At 37.9% G+C, this 20089-nt stretch overlaps 1 protein-coding gene across 5 annotated transcripts in view; it reads right to left on the reverse strand.

The window, feature by feature from the left end:
- The window catches only part of SBF2 (SET binding factor 2), a 482724-nt gene that overhangs the window by 22883 nt on the left and 439752 nt on the right, over window positions 1-20089 (reverse strand). For 3 of the 5 annotated variants that reach the window (XM_045484468.1, XM_045484467.1, XM_045484471.1), the window contains 4 exons: window positions 13052-13236; window positions 9302-9478; window positions 7182-7283; window positions 6300-6485 (listed from right to left, as the gene is read on the reverse strand). In XM_045484468.1, coding sequence (XP_045340424.1) covers window positions 6300-6485; window positions 7182-7283; window positions 9302-9478; window positions 13052-13236 — 650 coding nt within the window. Of the gene's footprint in view, window positions 1-6299; window positions 6486-7181; window positions 7284-9301; window positions 9479-13051; window positions 13237-14576; window positions 14652-20089 lie in introns of all 5 variants that reach the window. The other 2 variants (XM_045484466.1, XM_045484470.1) reach the window with 2 other exon arrangements.

Genomic DNA, 20089 nt, shown 5'->3' on the forward strand with positions numbered 1-20089 from the left:
TTCTTCAAATTATGTATGCCTCCTTGAGTGAGTGTGGGAGTTTGTGTCTTTCAAGGAATCTGTCCATTTAATCTAAACTGTTTATTTTATTGGTGTAAAAATGTTCATAACATTCCTTTACTGTGCTTTTCATATCTGTAGACTCTGTAGTGATGTCATCTTTCTCATTTCTTTTTAAAAAATTTTTTTTAACATTTATTTATTTTGTAGAGAGTGAGAGCATGAGTGGGGGGAGGAGCAGGGGCGGGGTACACAGAATCCAAAGCAGGCTCCAGGCTCTGAGCTGTCAGCACAGAGCCCAACACAGGGCTTGAACTCATGGACTGCGGGATCATGACCTGAGCCAAAGTTGGGCGCTCAACCAACTGAGCCACCGAGGTGCCCCTCTCATTTCTAATGTTGATATTTTGTGTCTTTCTTTGATCAGTCTCGCTAGAAGTTTATCAATTCTATTGATCTTTTCAAAGAACAGCATTTGGATTCAGTATTTTATTCTTTCCTGTTGGCCACAAGATTTTTGGAGCCTAAAGGCAAATCTGCTTCAAATGAATTTAGCCTTATTATAATATGCAGAATTGGAAATGATAGGCATCTCAGTCTATAAATTAATTCTATATGAGCATTTCCCCAAATATGCTGATGAGTAGAGTTTAGGCCTTTGTCAGGCATCATCTGGATTCTGTTGTCCAAAATAATTTTGTATTTATCTTGATGAAAGACAAAAATATACAGATTTAAAAGACAAAGCTATGTGAGGTATTTTAGTTTTGTTTCCCATTACGGAGTGAAACTTGCCAATTTCACTTATTTATAAGAAGAGAATCTGAAATGGAATTTGGAGAAACATGAATTTATAGGGTCTTATATTTTGCCCATGTGCCATTAAGTACGTTATAAAATTTAAAGGTCCATAAAATAAGCTATGACTCAAATCCCAGGAAAGATCAACATTTTGGGAATAAAATATAGTAGGTCAACACTGGATTTTACTTTCAAGATTTAGAAATGTTAAGCTACAAGAGACCCTATATAGGATGGTGTCAACATTGGAAAAACTGTGGGTATGGTAGATACACCCTAGAAAAACAAGCAACTAATGTTAGTTTTTGTTATTTCAAGATTAAGATTTAACAAACATTAACTGTGCAGTTTCTACTGTACAAATGATTTTACGTAAGCTTTATAATCCTTCTGGGGTGCCTGGGTGGCTCAGTCAGTTAAACGTCTGACCGGCTCAGGTCATGATCTCACAGTTTGTGGGTTCGAGTCCTGCATTGGGCTCTGTGTTGACAACTCAGAGACGGGAGCCTGCTTCAGATTCTTTGTCTCCCTCTCTCTCTGCCCCTCCCCCACTTATGCTCTGTCTCTCTCTGTCTCTCTCTCTCAAAAATAAATAAACATTAAAAAAAATGATTTGTAATCCATCTGATAGCTATGTCTATCCATGTATCTATCTAGAAACCAAAGCACAGAGAGGTTGAAAAATTTGTTAAAGATCAAAAATTAGTAAGACTGATACGTAAACTCAGTTTATGGGCTCAAAATATTAACAACTTTAACACAAAATTGGCTTGTTATAAAACAGCTTGGATTGTGTCAGTTTCTGCCAGTTTTCAGATGAATGAGGAGTAGGCAGACACCAGAAACTTTGAATATGCCATTAATCCACTAACTGCAGTCATTTTGTCAATATTAATGGAAAAATTTTATAGTCATGAAACTGTTTGAGGGCAGCCTAGTTCCTTACACATGTGCTCACAAGGAAAGTTCATATCTTCAAAAGGCAAATAGTTTTTCTCTTTGGAACAGGACTTGGCATAGTGCTGGCATATGGTAACTGTGAGGACAACCATCTCTTACAGCCAGACCAGAGTGAGTCAATTTACGATTTGAATAAACTTCAAAAGCAAAGTTATAACTAGTATTTGTTTTTCTCAAACAACAGGTCCTCAAACAATAAGTTCTAAGTTCTCAAAGATTTACTCTAATGTTGAAGTAGAGAAGATGCTTTCCTATACTCCATGTTTTCGTTTATATCATACAGGTTTGTTCCTTTGGTATTGTATTTTAAAAATAAATTTTAGGTAAAAATTTCATTTTTATATTTTGGATGTATTTCTTTTTGAATTTAGTTCAACTATTTTAAGAAAAGGAAGCATCCTGTAATGATATCATTTGAACTAAGCCAATTTCTTTTAGAAGCAACAAAAAATTTGCCAGATGTTGCTATTATGAAACAGTGATCTAGCATTTTAATTCATCTGACACCTGGATATACTGGCATAAACAATGGCTTTTTATATGATGAGGCAGTTCTAATTTAAGATCAGTACTTCATCTGTTTTCTTTGTAACTCAATTAGTACTAATGGACAAGTCTAGGCAAATTTCCATAGACTGCCTTTTGGCATTCAGCATGTTAGAAATGGTTAATAAGCAGTGAACACATTCCACCTGGGAGTTTCGCTTGCTGCTGCACAATTTTGCACTTTTTTTTCTTTTAAATGTTGTTGGGCCTGGCTCTGTTTTGTGTCCCCGAGAGACTGAGGACAGCAGTAATTCGAATTGTCTGGCAAAAGCCAGAGTCATGTAAAGCACTAGTGTTCACTTGAAAGGTATTCAAAGAAGGCGTTTTCTAATGCCTAAAACTAGTATGTAGGAGATGATGAAACACTACCTTATAATTAAGTCAGCAAGAGTCAGAGCACTATTTGTTAACTATAGTCTTCTTAGTCTTCTGTTTTTGAATGAATAAACAATCCCTTTTCAGCACAAAGTAATTTGCTTCACCAAAGCTGATACCTATCATAGTCAAGCATCCTTTAAATACTGCAATTAAGGTCATATGCTCGCTTTGCCATGACTTGCCTGCACTCAGGATATTATGTGTGAGGGTACTAAGGCAAATGAGAGTTCAGGAAAATTTTTAAAAATTCATATTTTAATTAAAAACATCTTAACGTGATACAACCAGATTTGAATGAATACTAAAGGGGTCTTTAGACCCTGAACAATATTATTTTCTACACTTTGTGAAGCATTCACCTACAAATAAGTGAACTTTCATCAAAGTTCAATTTATATAGAACATTTGAATTTTGACTCATTATTTAAAATGAAAAGTTGCTAGAAATACACCTCAAGTTGTTTTATATAACTTAACATTACATAGTTTTAGCATCTATTAAAGTATTCTGAAGACAACAGGAATATAATTCCTACTTCATTTTAGTTTATGTTAAGTTACTTTGTTTACATCACTTAAGAGGTACTCACAAAATACAGGTTACTTTCAAACATTCTAGACTATTCACACTCCTACACACCACCAACAATAAAATATAAGCATTACATTTCAAGTAATTATTACTATACTTGGGATACAATAATGTTTTCATTTTCAAGGACAGTATGTCTTCCATGAGAACCTCTCATTTCTTACTGATTGTGAGTGGATTCTTTAGCTGACTCTAATGTTTAGGTATGCAGAGTTCTGCAAGTTGAACATGGATATTTCACATATGTAATAGGGCATTTAACTTAAGCAAATACAGCCATACAAACTCAGCCCCCTGCAACTCTCCCTTAATTAAAGGAAAGGAAGTTTTAAAAGGTAAAAAACTAAAAGGAGGTAGGGAGAATGAGAGGGGAGACAGTAGCAGGTCAAGAAAATTCAGCACATTTGTGAATGATGAAAACGGAAGGAAGGACAGCAGTAAATGACAGAAGATGAGAAGCTACACTGGGATGCCTGTAGGATGACAATGATTTGAGAAGGCAACAGCTTGCCCTGTAAATCCAGAAAGGCCCAGGGCTCAGAGGCCCCCAAGTGCTGAGTAACATATATAGGGGTGAGATGAGAGCCCAAAATGAGGACTAGATGTAAGTTTATAGAGGAGGTGGTGAGATCTCCAGGGCCCTTTCCTACCCCAGGCAGTCATGTGATTGTCTCCTTGAAAGCAAGAGATTAGAGGTTTGTCCTCTGGAAAAACCAAACTTGATGAGCTCTGGGCTTGGGAACAGCAGGCACAACTGGGTTGGTGACAAGGCTTGAAGTTGAAAATAACATGGAAAAAGAAAAAATCTGCACACTCAAAAGGGATCTCCCTGGACCCATTTCTTGCCTATTTCTAAAAATCAGGCAGTCAGGCTTATAAGTATTCTCTGGGTACCAGACAGACAAATTTTTCTCTGGAGAAACCACATAGCTGCTGTTTTCTTTTTCTGGAACTCCAGTTAACTGAGATGTTGGACTTCCTAATTAAAATTTTGTTTCTTAGGTTCATTGAAACATAATTTACATATAACAAAATTTCCATATTTTCAGCATATAGGCTGATCGATTAATTTTGGTCACTGTACACATCTGTGTAGTCACCACCACAATTAAGACAAAATAGTTCCCTCATCCTAAAAAGTTTGCTTATGCCTTTCCATCGTTCTTGACCACTGGTCCCAAGAAACCACTGATCTGTTTTCTGTCACTGCAGTTTTGCCTTTTGTAGAATTTTCTATAAACTAAATCATATAATGTGTAGTTGCTCTTACCTGCCTCCCCATACCTCTGTCAGTTATACTGAGAAATAATTGACATACATCACTGCATAAGCTGAAGGTATACAGCCTAGTGCATTTGCTAAGTGATATAAGAAGGCAATAAGCAAGATAATAAGAAGTGCTTTCATGAAGAACTCATATGCTTTCACCCATCTAGATGTGAGAAAAAAGATGCTTGCTCCCTCCCTTGGTCTCAGTTAAGCTTTCTGTTTCAGAGACAATGGGGCTCCAAATGTCTTCCTCATCTATCTGCCAAAAGGAGTATGAAATAAAAAGACTAATATTAAAATAGTAAACAAATATATCATTTGCTGCAAAGATTTAAAATCTAAGCTCAACCTGGTCACCAGCTTCTCCAGATGCTGCTTGGACAGAATTAATTGAAATTATTCAATAGATCTTTTCTTTAAGAAGCCGATTAGAGCAATCAAAAACAACCACCAGAGTGTGTATGTGGGGGGTAGGATCAGGGGGATGGAAAGTTGCAGGTAATGGGTATGGAGTTTTTTTTGGAGTGATAAAATGTTCTAGAATTGATTGTGGCAATTACACAAATCTGTGAATATACTAAAAACTATTGAACTATACGTTTTAAATAAATGAAAAATTATGTAGTGAATTAAAAGAGCTGATCAAATTATTAATAGACTAAAAAACCAAACCAAAACAAAACCCATATACCAACTTGGCCTCTTAAAAACTGAGAATAAACTGACAGTTGATGGGGGGGGGGTGGGAGGAAGGGGAGGGTGGGTGATGGGCATTGAGGAGGGCACCTGTTGGGATGAGCAATGGGTGTTGTATGGAAACCAATTTGACAATAAATTTCAAAATAAGAAAAAATAATAAATGAATACAAACTAAAAAAAAAAAAATAGAAGACTTAGTTCCAGTTTTGGCTCCTAAAAACATTTCCACCTTTCCTTCCAATAGGTACCTGAGGCCAATCATTCCAAGGAAGCTCACTGTTCTGACACATATGTTTGATATGCCAGAACCCATTCATTTTGTGGTGCAGATGAAACAAAGCTGGAAATGTCAGTCCTGCTTTTCCTAGGCCAATTTAGCAAAGCCAGTGCCAGGCAATTCTCAAGCCCAATCCTGATTAAGGCCCCATTAGGGAGTTTATATCTTATGTGCATGAGATGAAGGCAGGAGGGAGCCTAAAGCATTCACACCTCCCCCACTCCCCTGCTCCTGCTGGGTTGGACTGGATTATATACCTGTGTTTCTGTCTGGTCCTTTGATTATCCCTGAGTAGGTCACTGAGTAGAACCGAGCCAGGGTTCTCAACCTCATAGGCTTGCCTGATTGGGCCCGGATTCTTTCTCTAGGGGTTAGGCTCTACCTTCTATATTCCTAGGCACAAGCTAAAGTCCTCTCAAACTGGGAAGACCATCTGTTGCATTTCAGGCTCTGCCATTACCTAGAGATTTTTGCTGTTCTACCATAGGTCAAACCTTTCTGGACAACAAACCCAAGTTTGCTCCTCTTCTTGGGAGATGGTAATTTAGAGTGCTGGCCGCTTCACATGGGGGCCAGCCTAATAGCCAACTCAGTTATCCTAATTTCAGAAACCAACTAGTTCTCTTCTTCTCTATTACCAGCAATCCACTGCTAAGATTTCAGCAGGTCCATCAGAGTCATGACATGAGGATACCTGGCACAGCACTGCAATGGCTCGATAAATGCTAGTTCTTTTCTTTCCTTCATATCAAGTCAATTTAAGCTTGCTCTACTTACCTGGTGTACACAGTCTAAGAACTGCAGGAATATGGGAGTAAAACCACTACCCTGACAGTTGAGAGTCAAGCTGCTCCGCTGACTAAATTTATGACCAAAAGAGAGCCACTCTTTTTCGACCAACATCCGGAAGCCTTCAAGTGTCCTATAAAAGGGATCACTGAGTAACTGAACCAAGGATGTCACCTAGGGCACAAGCAGGATGGATACTTCATTACTTTCATTCCTGAAAAAATTTTGTTAGTAAGACAAGCAAAGTCACCTCAACAGCAAATTTGTTCACTAACTGCTCCACGACAGCCAGTCAAATTAATTCTGCAAACTTTCCAGCAAAAACTAAAACTCAGATTCATTTAGGCTACATGTTTTCTTTCAGAAATTATGACTTTAATCTTTAGCTGGCCAGTTTGCTGACTGCAGCCCTCTCCTAGGTTAATTAATAAGGCCAGAGTATCAGTTCAAACCTACATCTACTTTTTGACAGCTATAGATTAATGTCTTACTGTAGTTTATATTTATACTTTTCCTTTTCATGTGGAGTGGGTAAAGGAGGGGCTTATTGAAAGCCAGGGAAAGGGCTGATAAAACCAGAAAGGATGATCCATGTCCTACCCTCTGATCAAGTGCTCCATTTGTATGCTCACATGGTGTATCTCTCATGTGGGAGCCTGATGCCCTGAGCCGGAGCTCCAGGCTACGTTGTGCTGGGAAGCTCAGGACTCAGAGCTTTCTCATGGATGCTAGGTGTTTTTAACACAGGACTTTCTCTGTCCATAATTACATTAGTCATTATACAAAAGATTCATCTACAGAACTTAAAAACAACTGAATTTCGATACAAATATAAAACTAAGTATCTGAAAATATGTTTTAAGAGTTTACTTGTGCAGTGATGTCCCAGCCTTCCTCCAAACAGACCAAAACTGAGGAACCATTCTCAAGTACTTCTGATATAACCACAGCCAGCTGCATTATCCTGTGAAGCTAAGAGATAAGAAAGGAGGCCACAATTAGACCAGGCACTTTCTGAGCACCAAGAACACACAGACTCATTATCAACCTTAGATAACAAAAACAAGTTAGGGATAAAGTATTTGGACAAAAGAACCATGTAAGTTTTAAATGCTTGAAGTTCTTTGTCAAAATCAAGATGAAACAATGACAATTTAAAAGCAGACACATTTAAAAATAATGTGTTCAAATGATATATCATGAAATAAACGGACCTTACATGATCTCCTCAAAGTAGAAGAGTTATATAATTCCATAGAGTGGAAAAGAGAGATTCTATAAGTGGCCCTACCAAAACAGTTACTGGATGTAAAATTTGTTTTTCTATGATGTAGTCAGTTCTATTTCAGATACTCTTAATTTTTCTGCAATTAGATAGTGAGGATGGTTGCACAACTCTGTGAATATACTAAAAAGCACTGAACTGTACACTTTACAGGGTTGAATTTTATGATAAACGAATTTTGTATTTTAAGAAAGACACTCTTGTTTGTACTGTGTATTAAATGGGAAGAAGACTCAGATTTGTGCTCAGCTTTTTAAGCCAAGCCAACTGACTCAAAGTCCCTAATGAACAATTATGCTGTGAATAGAGCATAGAGATTAAAAACCAAATGTGTATTGTAGTTTAAAACTATATTTTAAGTATCGCTTGATGTAATTTGTAGATGAATCCAACTTTCAACTAACACACAAAAAAATTAACTCCCCCATATTTTAAACAGAGCTAGGCTATTTTAAACCCAGGAACAAGGCACATGTCCTCTCCAGCAATGGGAAGCTTCTCACTGTTCCTGTAACATAGCCTGAATTCTCTTGGGCTTAGCATTTGCTCTAAGTTAACTTTTAAAATGCCAATATCCCAAGTGGGGCAGTATTTTCCACTGTTTTTAGTCACCAACTTCTGGTATGAATCTACTTTGGAGTAAGAAGCAGAACAAAGAATGTACCAGAAGCACAGATAGATAGGTTGAGTGGTGGGAAGTTTGGGGCTGGTGCTCATAGCTTAGGGACAGAAGGGAGTTTTGATCAGCTCCTTCCATGAGTACTCAAAGTATCTAGATTTATAGCTAATTGTATATATGGCTTTTTTTTTTTTTAATAGTTTAAGTATCTTGAGAATAGTCACTGCCCTGGGTACTCCCATCATTTCTTGGCTTATGGAAAACAACTCTTTTTCCTCCCTAAGAGAGGCAGGAGGCTTGGAGGCAGATGGGAACAGAGATCAGAGGGGCTGGGAACTCCTACAGGGGGCAAAGGAATAATGGGTATAGCATCAATGGTTTAAAAACAAGGCTGAAGGGTATATTGCAGAGATGCTTTGGCCAAATGTCTGCGTCAGTGTCTAAAACATGCATGTCATAAATACCTTTCTTATGTGGTTTGGAAGAAATGTGGGTTATGTGTGCTGGGATACCTATTTCTCCTTAATTTCTCAATAAGAGTTTAATTAAAAACATCCCAAGTTTGACTTAGCTGAAGAAGGGATATGTGTTTTTTTTCCTAAACTTTAGGTAGGCTTTGGGGCATCCAATATGACTCTGGTGGATGGTTTGAGGGTGAATCTAAAATCTACAGACAAGGAAAAGGCAGAGACACATGGAAGGTGAGAAAGTAAGAGGGAAAGGCTCTTGGAATCATCTAGAAATCAAATTGTGTCCCTGGATCCTTACTCTGCTGACAAAAGAGCAGAAGTCCTATAAATATTTGATTAAATTTGCTGCATATCAAAAAGTTTCCATCTAACAATAAAGATCTCCTCCTTAGCATCCTGTGAAGATTAAGTTTTCAATTAGAAGAGATTGAAAACCCAGGGGTGAAGAATTCTATCCCCTCATCTTCTATATCACATGTTTCCTGGAACTGAAAAACCTTTAAGGAGAGAATGTCAGGTAATAGGGGAACACAATACTTTTTTCTCAAATACCAATTCTGTATATCCACTTGAACCTCTTGCCTTGAGTTATAAGACACACTGCTCTAGACATTACCTGTGGGAACCACTCAGAATCTCCCAGGGCTTTCAGGAAGGTCACTTCTGAGTCAGTAGGGATGGTGCTTGGAACACAAGCCCTCATCAATTTTTTAAAACTGGCTTTTACTTGTCGGATGTCATGAAATTCAACAGGAACAAACTCACAATTTAAAGCAAATTCTAACTTGAAGTTCTGTGGGTGAAGATGCATAGAATTAGGCATATGAAGTGCTATAGGTAAAAGAGCACTGTTTTTAATGTCAATACTTGATGATGTACAGTTAGTTGAGGCCAAGTTGCTATAGAGGTTGCAGAGGTCAAGAAAGTCAATCCTGTGGCTAATGTGTCAGTGTTACTGGAAAGAGCCATTCAGTAAGGTCTTGTGGTTTGACTTGGCTTGCTGTCATTCTGAGAATTTGGAGAGACTACTGGTAGGCTGGAACCTGCTGGAACTTATAACACCAAATATAAGCCAATTATAAGGCCATGAACCTGGAGTCTAAAGAGGAACCAATGACACGTGGACAGCATGATTAATCCAAAACTAAGTCTTCCAAGATATACACTGTAATGAAAAGGTAATATACTGTTGAGGTTTCAGAACTCTACAAATTAAAGTTTGTGGACATACACATATTTGTTTCTTATTATGTAAGTAAAACATAGTCATTGTAAAAGTGAAAAAAAGTAGAGATAAACATTGAGAAGGCAATAAAAATCATCATCTCACTGCCCTAACACTATTAACATTGTAGTACTCTTTTAAAGTGAATATACAAAATTTTATATGTAGTAAAATCTGAAAGGCTTTCTGACTTTTAGCTTTGGGACAATATTTTTTTTCACACAATATGACACATGTATCAATATATATTTATTTGAATACTTTTATCATTTATATCTTTAATCCATATGGAATTTATTCCATGTGTGGTTGCATTTGTAATTTATAAATGCTAAATTGATGGCCCTTTGATCTATTTTGTTTTGGTAATCTTGTTGCTTAGTTCTGGGGATTTAAAAACTCTCAACCTTCTCATGCCAAAAAATGAGTTAGTTTTCTCAGACTCTTTGCACTTTCTTCACATTCTGCCCAAATAACTCTATTGTATTATTTTTCTTATTTTTTAATGTTTATTTATCTTAGAGAGAGAGAGTGCTTTTCTATTAGTTTTTTTAAAAACTTATAATAGATAGTTTACTTTCCAGGAGAACCAGGTTCCTTTCAATTTCTCAACTATACATGAGGTAGGTATGCTTATCTTATAAACCAGAAACTATCAACCATAGTGTTGACACACATTAGGTCATAATGAACTTGTTACTAAGTATAAGGTATTAAAGTATATAAACTGAAAAAGGTAAATAAGGGCAATTCAAGTTTATTTAGAATAAGCCACTCTCTACTTCCTTGCGTTTCTATATGTCTCCTTTGTGGGGAGAAGAAAGTATCAGGTTGCAACTAGACGGCACTAGGCTATCCAGAATGTGGCACATATCAGACAGGTAAGGACTACACTCTATAGATACAATTCAATAAATAAAAAGAAAAACTTGAATGGAATATACAAAAATCCTGATTACTACTGTGCCAGGATGGTGGAATTATGTATATATGTATGTATGCATATATATATTAAAGTTTATTTATTTTGAGAGAGAGAGAGAGAGAGAGAGAGAGCAAGTGGAGGAGGGACAGAGAGGGAAATAGAGGATCTGAATCAGGCTCCATGCTGACAGCAGAGAGCCCGAAGCGGGGCTCGAACTCACAAACTATAAGATCATGATGCTTAACCAACTAAGCCATCCAGGTGCCCCAGTGGAATCGTTTTTAAAATATAATACTTTACTGATAAAAGAAAGAGAGAAAAGGAGAGAGACAAATAGAATGATAGCAAGAAAGAAAGAGAGACAGAAAGTAAATAAAGGCATGAAGGCAGAAAGAAAGAAAAAGAAAGAAGGAGGAAGATGGGTGGCGTGTAGGGGAGGGAAGGGAGGAAGGGAGAAAAAGGAGCATGAGTCCCAAGGACTCAGTCTTTCTTACTCATATATACATGATCATACAGCTAAACTGAGGACTGATGTGCAAAGGCAATGGCATAGGTGAGAACTGAGGAGACAAACCTTGGAAAGTGATTCAGGTCATGAATAAGTGCTGTGCTGAAGTGTGGAAAGTCTGTGCTCTGGGAAAGACACTGGTGCCAAAGAGGCTGTACAGGCAACCCTGGATTACTGTTGAAAAGTGTTCCAACTATTTTCTGGATATAAAGTTATCTGCTGTATCAGAAGACACATGTGCATACTTAACAATTGAGCACTATACCCAGCAGTTTCATGCCCTCTCCCCTAAAGGTTGTGACTAAGTGATTGCAGCAGTCCTGGCAGCGGGAGGGGAGCTAGCAAAGCCAGCTTGCCATAGAAGAGATGACGCAGTCATTGGCATCTTGAAAACCGAGCATGTGGGATCCTGCTCACAGCCTCTGCTCCACAGTTCAACTGAAGGTCTGTCTCTATTGCCCAGTGCTGACTGGAGCACTGGGCTAAACTTTGAGGGGATTTCTGAATTAACAAATACTTTTATTTCCCACAAACCTATCAGTAGTAATGAAATCTATTTTGTAATGTGTGAATTGCAAAAACAAACCCAAGGAAGCGCTGCTTTTAGAGGTAGAGACTATCTTTACAATTTATAGGACCTGAGCATAGTGAAGCTCTGTAGCACAATCACTTAAAAGTAAGATAGGGGCGCCTGGGTGGCTCAGTCGGTTGAGCATCCGACTTCAGCTCAGGTCACGATCTCACAATCCGGGAGTTCGAGCCCCGCGTCGGGCTCTGGGCTGATGGCTCAGAGCCTGGAGCCTGCTTCCGATTCTGTGTCTCCCTCTCTCTCTGCCCCTCCCCCGTTCATGCTCTGTCTCTCTCTGTCTCAAAAATAAATGCACGTTAAAAAAAAAAATTAAAAAAAAAAAAGTAAGAAAAGGGGCGCCTGGGCGGCTCAGTCAGTTAAGTGTCTGAGTCTTCATTTTGGCTCAGGTCATTATTTCACGGTTCTTGAGGTTGGACTCTAGGCTGACAGTGCAGAGCCTGCTTGGGATTCTCTCTCTCTCTCTCTCTCTCTCTCTCTCTCTCTGCCCCTCCCCTGCTCTCTCTCTCTCTCTCTCTCTCTCTCTCAAAATAAATAAACATTTAAAAAACCGAAGTAAGAATAAAGTTGATTAGGGCTTCTAATATTTTGAAATTTCTGACATGTCTTAGGACATGTGTGTCTAACCTTGCAAAGTTAAAAAAAAATTAACTTAGAAAACAATCTTGGCCTTCCCTTGTCTCCATATGCAGGGCCACAGCTTTCTTTTGTTCACTTTTCTACCTTCCTGTAGCTTTCTTTATCAATAGGGATCTATTTTGCCAGGGGCACAGATTTCTATGGAAGCTGAACAAGACAATGGAAAAACACAGCCCGAATAAGCCTTATTTCTTTTTTGTATGTACACTTCCTAAGATTCCTGATGTTTATGCTGATTTTTTCGTGATTATGTGTAAGTATATTTTCGTGGCTAATAAATATGCAGATATGCATATGTATCTCGATATAAGTATATGCAGATATACATACATATGTATGAGCTAAAATTTTTTTTGAGATTATTAACTCCAGATTAAGAATCTACGCTGTAAAATGAAATTTCTAGGAGAGCTGTTTGAGATAAGTTTTATAGACTGCCTTTGTGTATCCATAAAGTTTCTAAGTGAGAAAAAGAAATCTTACCCTTAGTTGCGACTTTTCACCAAATATATAAAGGGCCGTTTGGCGTTTCAAGAGCTGGTTTTGCAGGTAGGTGCTGTTACTAAAGGAGGCCGAGTGGTCCCTGCCTGCCAGCCGGGCGCCAACATCAATGAAAGATGTTGGAGAGCTGATGAGGCGAGTGCTAGAGCGAAGACTTGCCCAAACACCTTCACAAAAGCCAAAATAATGGAGTGAGATAACCTGATGTGGGAATGCCACTGAATAGGGAAAAAGATGTATGCTCTGCAGGGACAATTTTAGAGGTAATAGCAAGTTAATTCACCTAAGTAATCATGATCATATCGGTCATTTGTTGTTTACTTTTGCAAATATAAGCATTGTTCAATACAGCATTTCCAAATCACACAATCTTAGGGTTGGAGGGAGCTAACAAGTCACCCAAGTCAATCCCATTTTTTGTATTTTGATGTAAAGTCAGTATTTATAAGTAAATGCTGAGATCACAAATAGAAAGAGTGCACGGACACTGGGAAACAAAAAATGCGGGCAGAAGGCAACAATGTGAAAACATGGAGTGACTCAGTTTCTCAGGGTTTCATGAAAGAAGTAAGGAACACTCTTCTGCTTTAGTCAGTCAATGCAACAAGGAATCTAGATTAAGTAATAAATTAGAACTTTACTATACCTACTAAAATCTGAGGCTGGATCTAGAATGTTTGTGTGTCATGACCAAATGACATAATTTTAAATTAGTAAAGATAGATTCTAGTCTTTTTGTCCCAGTATCCGTGAAAAATAGAAGTTATAAATTTAGTAATGCGCATTTCACTGATATGTAGGAGGCTTTATTTAAAATTTACAGTCAAAAGCAGATGTCTTCTAAGGGAAAGGCCAAAGCTAAGTTACTAGAAGAATCTCATGTTATAAATGGACCTTAATTATATTAATTAGAAAAATTGCATTTCTACTAAATATTCAATATTCAAACACAAAGGCAAATATTAAGCCTCAAACTTGACCAGCACTGTAGTACCTTCAAAATAACAGAGCCCCTTATAAATGCCCATAGACTACGGCGCTTATGCTGGTGATAGGGTCATTGGGGTATAGGACACTATCACTGCTTGTCTATAGTGGGGTTCCTTCTCTAGACTTAGAAAGACTCTTTGAGAAGCTTTAATATTTGCCAAATCAAGTCATGTTTCTAGGGGACTGAAAGTCACCATAATAATGCCTGTCTCATCTGCTTCTTTCTTTATAAGCTTTTATAGGGGCAGGAGACCAGTTCCCAAGAAAAGGTTTTGTTTAATGGATTTGTTTTTCAGATATTAGCTTAACATGAATGAATCTTTCTATATAACTTATAAGCTTGTCTTAGGTATTATGGCAAGTGTTTATAAATGGAATCACAGAGCAAATTCAGAATGTGGATAAAAATAAAGGACATAATTTGACAAACAAATGTGAAAAAGGTTACTTGTAACAAATATGCTTCCAGATGAAGATGGTTCAAAAGAGTGACACATTAGGACAGATAATACAGTACCTTGATTATGGATTCTTCCCTTAGTTGAAGATTTGGGGTTTGACTGAATAAAACATTTATCTCTGTACCCATGCACTGGTAAGTAAGATTAAAGACAGAAGGAGGAATGAAATGTAGATAGCAGCAAACATCAGAGCAAATTGAGTAAGAGAAGAATAGGTTATTTAATTTTTGAACTTGAGTTAACATAGGGGGAAAATGTAAATATAATAAAAGTAGAAACTGCAATTAACAAATAAAAAGCTGCACAGTCACACAAAATAGATGAACTGAGCGCCTGTTAAATGAAATTTCAGCACCTGATTATAAGTATTATAAGCACAATGAAATGGACAGCACAGCAGAGCGCCACTAACAAATTATACCAAATGGAACACGCTTTTGAACATTGTCATTTGGCAAGAAACAAATTTATATAATAAAATTAAGGAATTTAGAAGGGGGTGAATGTTAGGAATGCATTGGCCCTAGTATTTAAGGAGGCTGATTTATTGGCAAATGCTATGTGTTGTACAACACGTTTGCTCTTTGAGCAAGGTTATCACATCAGGAATGAAGCTCCAGTAACCATTTGGAATAACTAAGGGCATATTTTTGCAGTAAAGCATCAAGCATTGCCACACTATCTTCTTTTTTTCTTGTCATTTTGAAATTACATTTATTTTTAATACAGTTATGAGAAACAAAAATTCATGATCCTGTGACAATACCCAATGCCACTAAAAAATACAGCTTGTGATGATTGAAGTCACGACTCCTCCTAAAATCCCTACTTGCACCAAAATGATAGGCAGTATTAGAGATAACACTTTTGTAATTTGAGTAATATTGTTTTTTCCCGACAGAAAAAAAGTGCTTCGTGAGTAAGGCAAACTTAGCCTGGTAGTAACAAAAGCGATGAACAGTGGGTTACAGTTAATGACATTATTTCCTGAGCAAAGGAACTGCTCAAGTCAATTAAGGAAAATGACTCTGTATTTATTCAGGATTAAAAACTTTAACAACAGTATTATTAAGCTATATATTGCAAAGCTGCATATGACATAATTTGATAATTGAAAAATCATTAGCAGCGTTACTTCATTTCTGTCTCACTTCTCTGGAAGCAGAAAATGAAGGGCAATAATGGCTTTAGTGGCCAAAGGAATTCAGAAAGCTAAGGGTTGTGAAGGTGCTGGCTGACTGCACACAGGGAATTCTATTGCAAGACAGAACAAAGACCATGGGACAACATGGTAAAAGCACAAGGCTTCCTGTGTGCTGCCCACCTGCTCTCCTTTCTGCTAAGGTTTTGAGCTTCCCGATTGGAATATGGGACACTAAATACTTATAGTGAAGGTTTAGTGGTTGGTTCCTGATTGTGAGATACTGTTCCCTGAACATATACCACTTTTACATGTTAGTCTCTCTACCTGGAACTACTTTTCACATTTCTTTACCTGACAAACTCCTTATCCCTTAAGATCCAGGAACAATGTGAATTCCTAGGAAGTGCATTCTTCACTGTCCCCAGACTTGTAGAGAGCTCTACTTGAACTGTGATCACATTGCATTGTGATTATTAGCACATTTTATTCTACTAGATTTTGCAATCCAAAGGGTAGGGCCCTAATCATATTTATTCTTGTATCCATGCTGAAAGCCTAATTTATAGGTATTAAACACATTTGTTGATTATTTTCTTTTTGAAAATTGATACATTATGAGCTGTTGTGGTCCTTCTAGTATATCTTCAACTCTGATTATCTGCCCTGATTATTTGCTCTGATTAATAATATAATTATTATTATAGAGGCTCATTAATGAAAAACTGCCAAGTATTTATCACATAGCAGAAAATCAGCAATAAGAAAATGGGCTGTATGGACATGCGGCCAGCAGAGGGCTTTGAGAACTGTAATCCAGTGGGGCATTACGCTAGTGCTTTGGTGGTAAGGTCTACTTAGCTTCCTGAGTGTTTCCTAGGTGTCAAATACTTGTTCTGACCATGTACTACTGGCTTGGAGTCAGGTTTTTTCCCAAGCTGTAGGGTCCCCCTTAATGGTTTTAGTGATCACTTTACTAGGTCAAGTTGGTATTTTCAAAAAAGTGAGATTAGAATTTGAAAATACTATGTGCACTGCATGTGGTATAGATACTGTTTCATGAAACTTTTGTTTTAGTATATATACATTTTGCCCCGTGACAGTATGACCTGATAGAATACTTATATACTGTAATATAATACAAAATGTATTTTTAACTATGATCATGATCAAAAAAGTTTGTTACTTTTTGGCCTAGACCTAGAGCATATTTACCTTCTATCTTCTTGCCCTAGGCCTATGTAGAGCAACCTGGCTTAAGGCAATTTAAATGCAAATGTAGACTTTTCTCCTATTTCAGTAGAGTATTAGGCAAGTATAACTAATAACAACAACAATAATCATGGAACTAACGTTTACTGAGTTCCTATTATGAACCAGTTACTAAGCTAAGTGCTTTACAGATATTTCACTTATTCCTCATACTCTAAAGCTAATACTATTTATTATCTGCACTTTACAGATGAGGACCCTGAGCATTAAGAGGTTTCCTAAATTGCTTAATACCACACATTAAGTGGTAGTGCTATAGTTTGAATTTGAATGTAAGTGTTTTGTCATGTAAGGAACCAAGTGGCTCTGGGGCTGTCCAGCAGGGGCTGGCTGAGGGGATTGCTTCAGGGAAGGAGTGGTGCAGTTCACCCCACTGATGGGAATGCACTGGTGTTCAAAGCACAAGTGTTTCCTGAGCACTGGTATTGTTCCTTCTACTCTGTTCAGGCCAAGGAGGGGAGGAAAGATGCTTGGGTGGGATGTGGGGATGGGTACTGAATTTATCCATGTGTATGAGGTACAAGCTATATTCAGTGAATGCTGTATTGAAATGGACTGAACCAATCCCAGTACCAGTTATGCTGTTATTTGCTACGTGATCTTGGCCAAGTCACTTCATTTCTCAGAGCCTCTTAAAACACATATCCTAGAGATTATTACAAGGATAAAATATTACATGTAGAGAAACTGAAGGGCCACAGAAATGTAAAGGATGGAAAATTAAAAGGCTGCCTCCATGTGGCTACTTCTCAAATATACTGAGCTGCTATACTTTTGTTTTTAAGAGGTAGTAGTATTGATTTCCTCATGACATTTTTGTAGTCAACAAAATAATTTATCCAAGTTGTAAGTATATGTATTTTTCCCCATGGGCCTCAAAAATGATTTTAATTCTAAATGAAAAGCAATGTGTTCTATTCACATCCTCACTTTTCCTTCACTGGTTCTTGTGTAAAAAAGGTTGCTTCCCCTGACTTAGGAACTCATCAACATGCACACAGAATGCAAAGTGGTCACCCTGACTGAGAAAAGGGTAAAGGAGAAGGTGGAAGTCAGTCTGAACTCTGGCTTATCAGCAGAGTGAGAAAGGCACACAGTGAAAATAACCTAAGGAAAAAACCAGTACCTAAGACTCTATCATGATGAAAGGAATGAAAAGGTAGTAAAGATACATAGAAGAGAAAAAGGAGAAGGTTAGGAGGAAAATTTAGAACTAGGAGGCTCTTTCCATACAGGGTGGATGAGGAATTTCTGGAGAAGTGGTGCCTCACTATCTGGAAAAATGAAGAGACTCTCCTTGAGGGTAGGAAAGAGGAAATGAACTATTTGCAGGGTGTGGAAACATCCACACCTAGTCTGGCCCTGGCCTATGTGAGTGTGTGTCTGCCTGTCATGGTCATGTTAACAGGGAATCTTCTAAGACTTCCCAAATTGCTTGCCCAGTCCATTCTTGGTATTCAATGTGAGGAGGAATGACCCTGTTGGAAGAGACAAAGGAAGCAGCTCTAGGGATCAGAGAAGTTGAAGATACCAGGAAACAGCAGTATCTCATCTTCTAGTTAACCACTGGGACCTTGGAAGATCTGGGAGGCTTTGGCATTGAGGAATTAGGAGATGGAATAAAAGAGTAAGATATATGTTTCTGGATCCTAGTATAAGATACCAGAATGATGAGTATCTGGTTAGGAGCAAAAAACTATCATGAGGAAACGCAGTAAGTTCACAATAATTTTCAGAAGAAAATATTTGGGAAGGGTGTCAGAAATAATAATTATGACCTCATTATGCCCAGAATGGATCAGAAATTAAATGGGAGATTTTGACCCTAAGAGGTAAATACAGCTTTTTAGGTACTTTTGAGAATAGCAAAGAATAAACTCATGATTAGAATGTAACCACAAGTGGGGATCCCCTTGTATAAAAAAGGCTGAGTCTGGGGCACCTGGGTGGCTCAGTCGGTTGCGCGGCCGACTTCGGCTCAGGTCATGATCTCGTGGTCCGTGAGTTTGAGCCCCGCGTCGGGCTCTGTGCTGACAGCTCAGAGCCTGGAGCCTGTTTCGGATTCTGTGTCTCCCTCTCTCTGACCCTCCCCCATTCATGCTCTGTCTCTCTCTATCTCAAAAATAAATAAACGTTAAAAAAGGCTGAGTCTGAGGCCAGTATTAAAAAAGAGAAGATAATGTAGGTGAAACACATTGGTGAATGTCCATGAGCCTTAGGTGCTAACATAGAAGATGAGACCATTTTGCATTTGAAATTTATATTACAAGTCATCTGGCCAAATGGAGGAATAAATAATGTGTCCTTGATGAAGTTGACAAAGGCAAAACTCAAGAGCAGAGCATGGAAAAACTGCTGACATGCCTTGCTGACCATATAAACTTGCAGATGCTAAACAAAGCAATAAGGGGAACTGCAATATTGGGCCAAATTTGGATAGGAGCTCTGGGCAACAGAAATACTAGGCAGGAATCTTAGGAGAAAGTCACTGTACTATCTTTTAGTTCAAATTCACCAAGAAAGAAATGAGAAGAACGAGGCCTATATCTTAAACTTTAAAACAATGGTATTTAAAAAATTCCAAAGAAAGCTATATAGGACTATAATGGGTTATAAAGCTATAAAGCTATATATGACTGTGTGCCTCCACCCCAATTCATATGTTGAAGTCTTAACGCCCAGCACCTCAGAATGTTGCCTCATTTAGAAATAGGGTTATTGCAGATGTAATTCATTAAGATGAAGTCATACTAGAGGGCGATGGAACCCTAATTCTATATGATCAGTGTCCTTATATGAAGGGAAAATTTGGAGACAGACACAGAGGGAGAACATCATGAAAAGATGAAGGCTGATACCTGGGTGATGCTTCTACAAACTAAGGAAAGCCACAGATGGCTAGTGAGCTACCAAAAACTAGAGGGGAGGCATGGGATAGATTCTGCCTCATTGTCCTTAGAAGGAACCAACCCTGACAACATCTTGATTTTGAACTTCTAGCTTCCAGAAAATGATGAGACAAATGTCGTTGAAGACAACCACTTTGTGGCACTTTGTTAAGGTAGCCCTAGAAAACTAATACAGTGACCTTTATTTCACTAATTCACAAGATGAGTGAAAAAGGCTGAAAGCTATTAGGAAATCCTGTAATTATAG

The sequence above is a fragment of the Leopardus geoffroyi genome, chromosome D1 (genome assembly GCF_018350155.1).
Source record: "Leopardus geoffroyi isolate Oge1 chromosome D1, O.geoffroyi_Oge1_pat1.0, whole genome shotgun sequence".
NCBI classification, from domain to species: Eukaryota; Metazoa; Chordata; class Mammalia; order Carnivora; family Felidae; genus Leopardus; species Leopardus geoffroyi.